This window comes from Ovis aries, chromosome 4 (genome assembly GCF_016772045.2).
Source record: "Ovis aries strain OAR_USU_Benz2616 breed Rambouillet chromosome 4, ARS-UI_Ramb_v3.0, whole genome shotgun sequence".
Lineage (NCBI taxonomy): Eukaryota > Metazoa > Chordata > Mammalia > Artiodactyla > Bovidae > Ovis > Ovis aries.
The window spans coordinates 13,409,309-13,424,318 of NC_056057.1; the positions used below are offsets into that span (position 1 = coordinate 13,409,309).

A 15,010-nucleotide genomic window follows, 5' to 3' on the forward strand; every position below is an offset into this window, starting at 1 on the left:
ATGGAGAAGCTCTATACAGTCAGCAAAAATAAGACTGGGAGCTGACTGTGGCTCAGATCATGAACTCCTAATTGCCAAATTCAAACGCAAATTGAAGAAAGTGGGGAAAAAACTAGACCATTCAGGTATGACCTAAATCAAATCCCTTATGATTATACAGTGGAAGTGAGAAATAGATTTAAGGGACTAGATCTGATAGATAGAATGCCTGATGAACTATGGAATGAGGTTTGTGACATTGTACAGGAGACAGGAATTAAGACCATCCTCAAGAAAAATGGTTGTCTGAGGAGGCCTTATAGCTGAGAAAAGAAAATAGAGAAAAGGAAAGATATACCCATTTGAATGCAGAGTTCCAAAGAATAGCAAGGAGAGATCAGAAAGCCTTCCTCAGTGATCAATGCAAAAAAAAATATAGGAAAACAATAGAATGGGTAAGACTAGAGATCTCTTCAAGAAAATTAGAGATACCAAGGCAACATTTCATGCAAAGATGGGCTCGATAAAGGACAGAAATGGTATGGAAGCAGAAGATATTAGAAGAGATGGCAAGAATACACAGAAGAACTGTACAATAAAGATCTTCACGACCCAGATAATCATGATGGTGTGACCACTCACACTCATCTAGAGCCAGACATCCTGGAATGTGAAGTCAAGTGGGCCCTAGGAAGCATCACTATGAACAAAGCTAGTGGAGGTGATGGAATTCCAGTTGAGCTATTTCAAATCCTGGAAGATGATGCTGTGAAAGTGCTGCATTCAATATGCCAGCAAATTTGGAAAACTCAGCAGTGGCCACAGAACTGGAAAAGGTCAGTTTTCACTTCTATCCCAAAGAAAGGCAATGCCAGAAATGCTCAAACTACCACACAATTGCACTCGTCTTACACACTAGGAAAGTAATGGTCAAAATTCTCCAAGCCAGTCTTCAGCAATATGTGAACCGTGAACTTCCAGATGTTCAAGCTGGTTTTAGAAAAGACAGAGGAACCAGAAATCAAATTGCCAACATCTGCTGGATCATCAAAAAAGCAAGACAGTTCCAGAAAAACATCTATTTCTGCTTTATTGACTATGCCAAATCCTTTGACTGTGTGGATCACAATAAACTGTGGAAAATTCTGAAGGTGATGGGAATACCAGACCACTTGACCTGCCTCTTGAGAAACCTGTATGCAGGTTAGGAAGCAACATTTAGAACTGGACATGGAACAACAGACTGGTTCCAAATAGGAAAAGGAGTATGTCAAGGCTGTATATTGTCACCCTGCTTATTTAACTTATATGCAGAGTACCTCATGAGAAACACTGGGCTGGATGAAGCACAAGCTGGAATAAAGATTGCTGGGAGAAATATCAATAACCTCAGATGCGCAGATAATACCACCCTTATGGCAGAAAGTGAAGAAGAATTAAAGAGCCTCCTGATGAAAGTGAAAGAGGAGAGTGAAAAAGCTGGCTTAAAGCTCAACATTCAGAAAACTAAGATCATGGCATCCAGTCCCATCATTTCATGCAAATAGATGGGGAAACAGTGGAAACTGGCTGACTTTACTTTTTGGGGCTCCAAAATAACTGCAGATGGTGACTGCAGCCATGAAATTAAAAGATGCTTACTCCTTGGAAGGAAAGTTGTGACCAACCTAGACAGCATATTGAAAAGCAGAGACATTTCTTTGTCAACAAAGGTCTGTCTAGTCAAGGCTATGGTTTTCCAGTGGTCATGTATGGATGTGAGAGTTGGACTATAAAGAAAGCAGAGTGCCGAAGAATTGATGCTTTTGAACTGTGGTGTTGGAGAAGACTCTTGAGAGTCCCTTGGACTGCAAGAGATCCAACCAGTCCATCCTAAATTCAATCAGTCCTGGGTGTTCATTGGAAGGACTGATGTTGAAGCTGAGACTCCGATACTTTGGCCACCTGATGCGAAGAGCTGACTCATTTGAAAAGACCCTGATGCTGGGAAAGATAGAGGGCAGGAGGAGAAGGGGACGACAGAGGATGAGATGGTTGGATGGCCTCACGACTCAATGGACCTGGGTTTGGGTAAACTCCGGGAGTTGGTGATGCACAGGGAGGCTTGGCGTGCTGCCATTCATGAGGTCTCAGAGTCAGACACGACTGAGCAGCTGAACTGAATTGAACTTAGCTGTGCTGGGTCTTCTTTGCTGTACACCGGTTTTCTCTAGCTGTGGAATGCAGGGGCTTCTCTCCATTGCAGGGCACTGGCTTCTCACTGTGGTGGCTTCTCTTGTAGCAGAGCACAGCCTCTAAGCGCTTGGGCTCAGTAGTTGAGACACACGGGCTTAGTTGCTCCTTGGCATGTGGAATTTGCCCGAACCAGGGATCAAACCCAAATCCATTGCACTGACAAGTAGATTCCCATCCACTGTACCATCTGGATGACCCTATGTTTATTTCTTTATAATCTATCTTTTTATTATCTATCTATTTTCTCATTTGTTGAATCTCCTAGTAGAATATAGGCATGTATCTGGTTCACTGTTATATATTAATGCCCAACTCTAAGTCTGAATACAGAAACATCATTTTCTATATTAAAAAAATTTTTAAGTAAACTGAGTTATTTTCTTTGCAGTTATAAAAATTAGACTAGGTTCTTTTTTCCTCTCCTCTGCCTTCTGCCTTATGGAATAAAAATCTTAAAAACCAGGAGCAGAAAGCTAAGAGAGCGCTGCAGGAATTCTTTCAGTCCTCCTCCTCTCACACTCAGAAATGTTTTGTAAAAATCTCAGAGTAAGGAAAACTCTAGGTGGCCAGAGAAAGGAGAAAGGTGGACATGGGTGGTGTGAAAGTGAGTGCTATTAATTCTTCATTGTTTTGCCAAGTAAATATCCATCAGCCGAGACAAGCTATGTCTCCAAGAGAGGATTCAAACTAAGCAAATCAAGCCTAGAAAAGGGATCAGCCTTAGACTAGCTGTCGATAACAATTAATCCATACACAAAATGAGAATAAGAAATGCTAAAGTTATAGCTTATATTTCATTTTCCTTACTGCTCGTATTAGGTGTCCACATTCACATCCAGCTGCTCTAGAAGAGCTGAGGTTTTGTAAAAGACCAAAATGTATTTGTTGTCACTGAGCAAGACCTCAGGTTAAAAAGAATTAACACACACACTCACATACCTGAGATCTAAATCCACCTATTGGTGGCACATTCCAATTGCAATTTCATTCCTTTTGAATGACCTCATAATAACCAACCAAATTGTTAAACTCAATATAGGATCCCAGTAAGATCATTGTAAATGGATGCACAATATATTTATGAATCCCTCGTGGCCCACAGAGGCTCAAAACCAGCATTTATTTAAAAAACAAAAAAACTTTAAAAATCTCTAAGATAAATAACACATGTGCTTATTAACTTGTTTTTAATTTTGTCCAGATCAATTTTCTAATAAACACAATAGAAACCAAGTCTATCTGATGTCTATTGCATTCTGGTACTTTTCATGAATATAGCTTTTTAGATAGTCATTGCTCATAGTCTAAAATCTAAAACATATGCTTCTTGGCTTTGGATCCCTAATGAATAATATTTAGTCTTGTTTTGCTTATCTGTGACTTAATGTTTTCTCCATGGATAAACAGCAAAAAGTGGTAATTATTTTAATATTAAATATATCCAGTATATTTTAGTAGCAGACTATTTAAAAATATAAATAAAAACACTGGCCGAATGTGGTCAGAGACCAAGGAATACTTAAGCAATTTACATTTAAGTCCTTAAATGATCCATCTGAAAGAACTCAAATTGATACCTATAAAAACAGAAGAAACTGTGTATTAGGAAAATGAGCAAATAATGAGATTCTCATTAGTTCCATGGCAGAAGCATCATGGAGGGGGTAACAGCACAGCCTCTGACATCAGAAGTAGATTGAGAGCAACCCCTTACTAGGTGTGTGACCTTGAACATCTATGAAATGTTAACAGTGATAGAAATCAATACCTACTCCCTCAGGGCCCTAATTAGGATTAAATGAGATAATGAATATACCATTTTTAGTGCACTCGTTCACTTTGTAAGTAACTGACAAATATTTCTATGATAATGATACTAAAGATGGGAGAAGTATGAGAAGTGAAGTGCTTTGGTAAGTTACAGTGGAAAAGAAACGCAGATGAATTTATAGGAGGTATAGTGAGTGGAAGAGCTCCCCTGGTAGCTCAGGCGGTAATGAATTTGCCTCCCTGAGTCAGGAAGATCCCTTGCAAAAGGGAATGGCTACCCACTCCAGTTTTCTTGCCTGGAGAATTCCATGGACTGAGGAGCTAGGCAGGCTACAGTTCATGGGGTTGCAACGAGTTGGACACAGCTGAGCAACACACACACAGTGAGTGGGAAAAATGTGGTTGCAAAGAGCTGGATACAATTGAGCAACGCACACACACGAATGTTCCCCTGAGCAGACACCTTCAGCCCTGGTGGGTTGCAAAATGTTGGACACATGCACAAAATGGAAATATGTGGTTGCAAAGAGTTGGACATGATTGAGCAACACACACACACACACACACACACACACACACGAATGTTCCCCTGAGCAGACACCTTCAGCCCTGGTGGGTGCAAAATGTTGGACACGTGAACAAAATGGAAATATGTGGTTGCAAAGAGCTGGACACAATTGAGCAACACACACACACAAATGTTCCCCTGAGCAGACACCTTCAGCCCTGGTGGGTTGCAAAATGTTGGACAGATGCACAAAGTGGAAATATGTGGTTGCAAAGAGTTGGACATGATTGAGCAACACACACACACACACACACACACACACACACACACACAAATGTTCCCCTATGAGGAGGACACCTTCAGACAGACAGACAGAAACATGCATGTGCACGCACCTGGACAACCGATTTTGTCTCACCTGATGAAGGTCACAGGTGTTCAGTGGGGAGGTGGTGTGACTGACCTCCTAGCTCTGAGCTGTTATCTTCTCTTTGTATGCAAGTTGGGCTCCCATTAAGAAAGAGAGCAGATAGAATACTCCGTACTAATTGAGAATTCCAGTTACCATGTTTAATTAATTCGTTGTTCTTTTTTAATTCAAATAAAAGGCTTATTTTTCAGATTTAATGAGAAAAATTAGCATTGTTATGCCTGTCCCTCCCAAGGAAACCACACAAGGAAGTGGCCACTTTCTGCTGAGGATATGCCATGAGAATTAAGCACAGACAAAACTTGGGTTTTTGTCTTTACTATAACTCCAACTCTTTAATAGTAAACAAAGATGTAAGTATAAGACATCAAAACGTGTTATGTATCAGTAGTTCTGAGTCATAGTGGTCACACTGGTGGAGCTGAGGTCACTCACGTTTCAAGGAAATATAATCTACCCTGTTTCAGTGGGATTCATGCTCTGGCAGTTGGAAGGCAGACACGAGGCTTATTTTGTGTAGAGTGTATTCACTTAGCTGAAAGCAGCTTTCCTCTCTTACCTTTACTTGGCATTTTTAAAAACTGTTCACTTTCTTTTTATGTTAAAAGTGCTATGTGAACTGAAGGGGTCCTTTAATTGCCGAAATAAGTTTACTGTATATGTCACACATTTGGGGGTCAACGTTGCTGGTTAAATTCCCTCAGAATTAGCAATTCATGGAGAATTAGTTGTCGAGATGCTAGCACACCTCCATCTAGAGCTCACAGTATAGGGCTCTGTGGTATAAAGTGCCTATGAGCAGCTTCTTGTCATACACGGAGGCCACAGAACTTCCCTGGAGAACAGATCCGTTGTTGGCATAAACTGTAGTCACCGTAGGCTTCTCAGATAAAATATCCTGGATTCGGAGAACCTATTCAGGAGATATGAAGGATTAATATAAACCACCATCCACCCATATCACTCAGTCATCAATAATCTTGCACAAAGACACAATGATTAAGAGGCCATGCTGTTGAAAATAGCAGCTAGCAATTTTTTTTAATGTTTAAATTACTTTGTTAAAACCTCAAAGAAAGTACTTTCTTAAGCCATCTAGTGACTGCATGCCAACACCGGATTGAGTGTTATTACCGTAATTGAGCATTAATAGGAAAGCTTCCACACTAATGTGCCTACTTTAGCATGCGCAAACGTCGTGGCGTGCAGTGAGGTGACAATCAGCCAGGTATTTAAAAAATTGCCAGTATACCACACAAGGAGGGCACATCTTTAGAAAAAAGATCTTTTGACTAGCTTCTGCCATCATTTAATACATCAAAAGATTACCTTTCTAAAAGTATTTGAACAATGTGAAATTCTGCCAATTATTGGCTTAAAGCAATCACGAAGCCAACCTCCATGCATTTATTGTATTATTGGTTTAAAAGGACTAAACGGACCAGCCCTGGGGCAGTTTATTGTATTATTAGTTCAAAAGGGTTTGCATAATTAAGGTTTAAAAAGTAAAACATATAAAAACCTCTGACGAGGGAGGATTCTTCGGGTCATACACGAAGAGCTTCTGGCCGTTGGGGTGACAGCCCACCAAGACGTCCCCCGAGGAAGGGTCAATAGATAAATTATCCACCAGGGTATCCAACTTGAGTACCTTCCAAATGAAAAAACATCAGCATCTAAATGTCATGAGAAACTGCAATTAGATCATTTAGGGCTAACCTCTCTTGCCCCTATACATGTGGGGAAATTATACCCATCTCCTGCTTCCATCCTTTAGCACCAATATTGCATAAAATAAGTTTAATACACCAGTTTAGAGTCACTTTTCATTCTTCCTGGAATTAAGAAAGTTAGGGAAATAATCAATCTCTCTAAAAAATGAACTACTTTCCCCCTTTTAGAAGATGCACAATGATCGGTTAGCTCAAGAAACTCAAATAAGAAATTCTTCATCAATCTAAAATATGTGTTGTCAAGCAGGAAGAAAATAATAATGGTATGGAACCCAATTTCCACCTTCATTTATTATTGAAAGAACTGACAACTTGCATAAATCTTCATTTCGGAATTCATCTATTAGTCTTTTCAACTGTGAAAATTTCTTACTGGAATTCATCGGGTGCCATCAGTACTTCATGGAGTGGGTTCTAACTCTGATGCAAATAGCCCCCCCAACATACTGCTGCATGTAATCAGTCAGTTCTTGTGACTTTGGGAAACAAGAGACTTGGTCAATTACAGACAGGTAGCAGTGAAAAAACCAGAATAGCAACACTGGCTAGTCTGTTTTAAGGGAGGTATTGTTATAATATAGTATGACTATGTAATTTCAAGATTAATGTCAACTTTAGATATAGAAAGAAATATTTTACCTTCAACTGCGTTAAATTCATATTAGGGTGCTTTTCCAAAACATGAATTTCATGAGCCAATATATCAGCAACATAGATGTACCTTTGTAGGAAGGACACACTGGTTAGAGCTCCAAGCCAAGATAAAGCTTCATTAACACAGTGGGAAGAATAAGTCTTAATAACCTGCCAAGAAGTTAATCAATGATGGGCCCTCAAGGAAAGCCTGATAAAGGTTAATTTTTATCTAAAAGTAAGCTTTCAAAATCAATTCAGTGCTGCTACAACAGTCATGGAATTGTTAAATTATTTTTCAAAAGATTGGTAAGGAAAAATAATATAGAGCAGCATTTAAATTATCAAGTCTGTGGGGTGGGAGGTGGGAAGAAGGTTCAAGAGGGAGAAAACATATGTATACATATGGCATACATATGTTGTTATGCCATACATATGATGTATGGCAGAAACCAACACATTGTAAAGCAATTATCCTCCAATTAAAAACAAATAAATTTTTAAAATGTATAAAGACTGTGCCACTGAAGGGACAATAAAACAAATGTTTTTAAAAAACTTTTATATTCTACAATATAATTTGACATTTCAAGGGATCATATACATGTAGAAATATTTGGTATAAAACAAAAGACATATTATTAACATACTGAGAAATTCAAGCATTAGAGATAAATATCTACTCAGAATAATTTGTGTGCATCTAAGGAGAGTGAATTAATGGACTGCTTTACCATAATCTTCCTCATTGAATTGACTGTTCCATGGCAACTGTTCTCTTGAGCAATTATAATGGGTAAAACCATGAACTCAGTAATGTGACAGAAATAAACATGAAGACAACAGCTGTTTTTCCTGAAAAGTTTACAGTGTGTTGTGGTGATCAGATGGCCTATACACATTAAACAAATAATACAACATAATGGTACCATAAGACATATTTTGGGACTAGGAACTGAAGAAATATCTAACTCCTGAAAAAACAGGGCTTACAAAGAAAGGGGCATCTGCGGTGGACATGGACTGAACGACTCAATTTGAGGATATGAGGACAAAGCATCTTTTAGGCAAAAGAAAACACGTGAGCAAAGGTACAGGGCCAAGAATGAAAGAGGCAGGTTTGCAAAATACTGAGCTCCTGTGTAAGGCATAGTAAGTATGAAAACAGTAGAAGGGAGAGGTTGGAGCCAGCCTATTAAAGTCTAGCCCTTTAGCCTGCCTTGATTTGATAAGCAATTGGGGTCTGCTGAATTTCTGGAATAACAGAGTGTGATAATAACAGATGGTCAGTTCTGTGCAGCAGTCACTAAGCATGTGGTTTGTGCCTGGCTGGGCTCAGTGTGAGGAGTCAAAGGTGAAGCAGACAGAGGTCCCTCTTTTGGAGGTCTTGGAAGGGCAGTGGGACAAAGAAAGACAAAATTGGCAATGGTGCCAAAAAAAAAAGAAAAAAAAAGGAAGTAGACTGAAAACAAATGGGAAGAAAGTGAGAGTGAGAGCCTGAGCTAAGCAGTGTCAATGGAAAGGAAGAGGGGCTGAGGAGCCACACGCAGAACCAGTGTGAGCTGCTCAACGGCCCTGAGAGGAGAGTTAAAGCTGCACTCCCTATTCTTATTATTATTTTCAGCTCGAGTGACTGGAAAGTTTGACTCTCATAATTGAAAGATGAGAGTCGGGGAGAAAAACAGTTTTGGTGGGAGAGGTTGGATTGGGTCAGTCACAGAAAATTGAAAAGATTCTACATCCATTTTCTGTAATCAACAAGAAAGAAAAAATTGTCATGAAAATAAAGACATTTAGTTGTCAAGGATGGCAGATTTATTTCATGTTATATGTGTAGTAAATTGTTCAATGTGCTAACCTAGTAAAAGGGAAAAATATCCTTTCTATAAACTAGAGTTGGACATATAAAAGTGAAAGAATTTTGGGCGGGGAGGGGGGCGGATTTGGCACTATAAAAATTAACATTTAAAAGGAGCACTCTTTGAGTGAGTAGTTCTATTTTGAGGAGTTTGTTCTACAGAAACACTTGTACAAATGTGCAGAGGGAAGGGGCTCGTAGCCCCAGATTTAGCCAATACCCAGTAGGCATTTGAACCCTGGTCTATATGACTCCAAAATCTGAATATTTAACCATTATGCTATCATTCTCCCTTGGGGGGAGGTTGTTCCTTAAAAATATATGGCTAAGTTTCAGTGGTGAAAGAAAAATAAAAAACGTATTTTGTACGGAAAAGAAAATTGTATATATCCATAGAGAATTGGCTAGTTTACAGTCATCCTTAAATGGAATAAAACAATAAAAGCCAGTAAAACAATAATGTATTTATTTAAAAGAAAAACATCTACCTTATATTTAAATATGTATGTATAAATATGAACCCATTTCATGAAAATTTACATTTATAAAATTAAATTCTATAATGATAGAGTTGCTGTCATTGTTAGCTGCTCGGTCCTATTTGACTCTTTTGCCACCCCATGGACTATAGCCCACCAGGCTCCTCTGTCCATGGGATTTCCCAGGCAAGAATACTGGAGTGGGCTGCCATTTCCTTCTCCACAGCATCTTCCCAACCCAGGGATCAAACCCATGTCTCTTGCTTGGCAGGCATATTCTTTACCACTGAGCCAATGGGGAAACCCACAACGATATGGACCAAATTTGAATACTGTATATAAATAGATATTTATATATTATATATATAGTACATATGTTTACATAGAACATTATATATATTTAATAATAAATTATAAGCTCTCCTTTGTGATCAGTCATGTCCAGCTCTTTGCGACCCCACAGACTGTAGCCTGCCAGGCTCCTCTGTCCATGAAATTTTTCAGGCAAGAATACTGGAGTGGTTTGCCATTTCCTACTCCAGGGAATCTTTCTGACCCAGAGATCAAACCTGCATCTCTTGTGTGTCCTGCATTGACAGGTGGATTCTTTACCACTGTGCCACCTGGGAAGCCCAGTAACCTTGGAAGGCCAATAATATATTACATATATGTATTATAACATTATAGTATTATAGTAATAGTTATAAATATCATATATATTTATCATAGACCAAAAATAACAGGTAAGCTATTTCTGCCTTAGGAAAAAAAAGAGCAAAGTAACGAGTTTCACCTAGCACCATGGCTAAAGAGAAGTGAAAATACTTCCATAAGAGCTCATACTTTTTATCAGGTGAAATATTGATCCCATTTGCTGAATCGAATCCTTCTGCTACCACTTTAACTTCATTGGGACTGTAGTAAACAACATTTGTCCAGCGTAAGTTCAAGTATGTTTCCAAATACTTTAAGAAAGGATCAGAGAAATAGTGGTCATTGGTAGCATAGAAATGTTCTGGTCCAACAGCTATGACATCATTCACACTGGAAGAGAAAAATAACATGTGAGAGAAAATGAAAAGCCAGTTGGTCTCCATATTAACGATTAAGTAGCCAGAAGGTTTACACAATATGTGCCTTAAATTTTTGGTAAGAGGTTCCCTAGGAAAAGCTCAGCTAAGATCACATGGGTATAGTCATATGTAACCTACTATAATATCATTTGCTGGGAGAACAATTTTGTATGGTACCAAGTAATCTGAAGACAGATCATTTAGCAATTATGGCAGGATTATTATCAAAGGAAAAATAACTTAGTCCCAACAGAGTATGTTTTTTTGACAGCAAAAAATGTAAGGTTTAAGAACAATGTGAAAGGACACAGCTATCCATAGTACAGAGCTTGATGGAGCCTCTTTGGCTGGTGAGCTGGTTGGGCTGTCAAAAACATTTACCTAGCTTCATTTTTCTCAGCTGCTGGATTTTCTTGAGTTCCTTTGCTTAGTTATTAGTCAAACTAAGATTGACTGTTCAATTTCTACCTGACTCGCAAAGCCGACCTGCCGAGAATGAACAGGCACTCAATAAACACTTCCAGATAGACGGATGATGAAATTGCCATAGTGCAGTGCTTCAGGTAAGAGATTTATATGCTGAAAACAATTACATTTTTAAAACCAGTTAGGTAAGGGTGTTATTAAATTTAAATTCCAATTACCCTACGCAAAAATTTCTGAAAGAATGGCTTTCCCCTTTGTTAAAGAAAAAACAGGGAAGGTGGGTCCCCTCTTTCTGAAAGAGCTCCCTAAAGCAAAGGCTGCCTGGAGGGCACTTAAGCTCCTAATTATTAGGAAGTGAATTTTTGGAAGAACTGTTGGCAGCTACACACTTAAGTTCTAGACAGAGAAGTAGATATTAAAAATATTCATCAACCAGCTGTGTTCTTGAAGTAGTAGTGACGCACTTCCAATTCTGTAGGGCCAGGAGCCCATGGCTACCTTGTGAAAACATTTCATGTTAGTTCCATACTAAGCATACAAACTCCATATAAAGCAGGCTACTCTTCCTTGTAGGACGGGTATTATTATTATTTGTGTGATGAGTCATCTGAAATGGAAGGTGACAGAAGGAACAATGGTGAGGTTTGTCTTCTACTCTCCAGACGGGCTCTGAAAAGCAAATCCCCTGCAGGCCTGCATTTCCTCATTTCTCAAGCAAGTCTGCATAGAACACTGACGTTGACTTTCCCTGCTCTGCGAGGAAACTACTGTTGTTTAGTCGCTCAGTCGCCTCTGACTCTTGCGACCTCGGGCTGTAGCCCTCCAGGCTCTGTCCATGGGATTTCCCAGGGGAGAAGAGTGGAGTGGGCTGTCAGTCCCTTCAGGGGATCTTCCCGACCCAGGGATGGAACCAGTGTCTCCTGCATTGCAGGCAAATTATTTGCCGCTGAGCCACCAGGGAAGCCCATTCTTCAAATTAAGGGACAATTAATCTCCGCAGTATATACTATAACAGAAAACTCTGAAACCATGCAATTCCTGCATCTTTTATTTAGTAGATTATATGAATATAAATTCAGTTAGTGGTCGTCATGGTAGAAATTCTGAGCAAGTTTTTCTGGGACCTAAAAAGGTCTCATGAACCTGTTTTATTTCCCAGTTTGAAAGGATGTGCATTTGAGAGAGTTTCTAAAGACTGTTTCTTGGGGGTGAAAAATCTGTGTACAATTTAATCACTTCAATACTGAGTTGAGTTTGGATAATGTAATTTTGCCATGGCTAAAATACTGGTTTCATTCAAAATTTTACATTCATGTAAATATTTATGAAAAGGAAAGTTGCAAGGAAACTATCATACACATATACATATATGTATTTGTTTATGTATGTGTATGTATGTATGTATGTATGTATGTATTTCAGCTCTTACAAAAGATGAAAGGACCATGATATGGACTATCTGAAAAAGGCAGCAATAAATCTGAGAATGAACAAAAGGACTAATTACCTTGGAAGAAGCTCATGTTTGATCGTTTTTAGATGCAAAAGAGAATTTTCTTCCTCTTCAAATTTAAAAATTTCTACTGTATTCTTGAATTCCGGGTGGTTTACAACAAAGAGATAAACGGTGTCATCTAAAAAAATGAGAGAACAGAGTTCATTTACAAGACATAACCATAGGACCTCTGGGTAGACACTGACATTTAAATACCACAGGCAAGGAAAGGCTGAATGTGTAAGCTGTTAGAGGACCTAACAGATCATTCTTCCCCATCTTTCCCATCACTGTCTGTCTAGTGTTATTTCTGATCACTGGTCTCCTGACCTTTAAGAAAGAGTGTTTCTCACTCCATACACAGAATGCATGGATAATCTGTTTATAGTTTAACTTAGAAATATAGCTCTTTTTCAATGCAACGAAAATAGATATATGAAAAGGTTATCTAAACCTAAATCTAAACATTCTAAATCTAAACATTCTTTCAGGTGTAATTAATAACTATTAGAAATTTCAAAATGTAGTATAACTTACTGCCATCTGAAGAGGCAATGTTGGACTTATTCGTATGAAGAATACAGAAACAATTCATGAGTTAATTGTTCTCTTATACAGATATGATCCAAATCTATTTTCCAGTTATTTGCAAACCATTGTTGTTTTGTTTTGTTTTTTTTAATGTTGGTAGCTCATCAGTTCTTACCACTGTCTATGAAAGTGCTGATACCATGTGGATTAAATGAAGCCAAATTAAATCCACGGCTGATTCTTAATTCCAGTGCCCTTGGGTTTTCTTCATTTAGATCCATCATTAGTATTCCTCCAGGCTTATCTGGTGCAAAACTGTGGAGGCCTGGACATTTCAGACCCTTTTGAAAATAGAGTAAAAGTTAAATATAAAGGCTTAAGTATTTTTATGGACTAAAGTAGCAACTATAAATAAGTGATACTTTGGCTAAAGGTGCTGACATAAAGCTAGAAACACAAAGAAAGCAGAGATGAAACAATAAGAAAATAATAATTGGGGGGTGGAAGGCTGAAAGCCAAGCAGTATCTGATATTTCTGAGTAGAGACAGAGATGAGGGGTTTGGTCTCCTCAGAGGGTAACCAGAAGGTTGGTGGACATGAGATAACGCAGAGTTGAGGGTGGGAATAAACTGCTCTCTGACACATATTCATCCTCTCCCCGTGGGGACATCAGGCGGAACTTAGTGCCTGGCATGCACTCAGGCTGTCCTTTTCCCACTGAGTCTAAATGTTGCTTTTATCATGTACTAGATCGTTGTTTACATATTGGTCTGTCTGGGGACTTGTGCCCTATTTCTGTGCTAATATGCAACTTTTTAATTACTACAGCTTTATTCATCATATATATATTAGTATATATATTATACTATATATTTATACATACTATATATTTATCCCACACTACATTGCTTTACCTTTACAAAATAATCTTAAATATATCTGCTCATTTATTTTTATGTATAAATTTCAGAAATCAAGTTGCTATTCAAAGGAAATCTTATTAATAGTAGCAGGAGTAGCCGTATTCCTACTACTACCTTATCTATTTGGTTTTTCCTAGCGCATGGGAAACTCATTGAGTTTTATCTGTTCATTTTGAATCCAACCATTTCACTCAACTTCCTATTAGGTCTAAGAGTCTGTCAATTTAATCTCCTGGACTGTTTAGAAAACCGAGTAATCACGCTGTCTGAAATTAATGGCAGTTTCGTCTTTTTTCCTACATCGTATTTCTTTTTCTTGTTTTCTTGGGTTAAGAACTTTAGTAGATTACTGATGGTTACGGCATTTTAGGGCATTTTCTTCCTTTTCTAAACGTTAATGGGAAGGGAGTGAATGTTTCACCACTAAGGATGATGTTTGCTGTAGGTTTCTGGGAAGTTTCATTCTACTTCTAGTTTTTTTTTGAGCTTGTAATCAGGAATGAGAGTTGAATTTTATTTAATGCTTTCTCAGCACTCACTGAAGTAATTGAGGTCTTTTCTCTTTAAAATTTTTCAAGTCATACTTTATGCAAATTTAAAAGAATACCTTCCCAAGTGAAAGTGAAGTCACTCAGTCATGTCTGACACTTTGCGACCCCATGGACTGTAACCTACCTTGCTCCTCCATCCATGGGATTTTCCATGCAAGAGTACCGGAGTGGGTTGCCATTTCCTTCTCCAGAGGATCTTCCCAACCCATGTATCAAACCTGAGTCTCCTGCATTGTAGGCAGACGCTTTACCATCTGCTGTTGCTAAGTCGCTTAAGTCGTGTCCAACTCTGTACGACCCCATAGTCGGCAGCCCACCAGGCTCCTCCGTCCCTGGGATTCTCCAGGCAAGAACACTGGAGTGGGTTGCCATTTCCTTCTCCAAT

The 15,010-nt window shown here is 38.6% G+C and overlaps 2 protein-coding genes across 3 annotated transcripts in view; one reads left to right on the top strand and one right to left on the bottom strand.

The window, feature by feature from the left end:
• ASB4 (ankyrin repeat and SOCS box containing 4) overlaps positions 1-15,010 on the top strand; it is a 212,092-nt gene that overhangs the window by 10,292 nt on the left and 186,790 nt on the right. The gene's annotated exons all lie outside the window — the stretch shown is intronic.
• The window catches only part of PON2 (paraoxonase 2), a 28,373-nt gene continuing 19,039 nt past the window's right edge, over positions 5,677-15,010 (bottom strand). Inside the window, 6 exon segments of the mRNA NM_001126348.1 lie at positions 5,677-5,835; positions 6,445-6,573; positions 7,295-7,376; positions 10,469-10,669; positions 12,632-12,758; positions 13,326-13,491. Coding sequence (NP_001119820.1) covers positions 5,677-5,835; positions 6,445-6,573; positions 7,295-7,376; positions 10,469-10,669; positions 12,632-12,758; positions 13,326-13,491 — 864 coding nt within the window.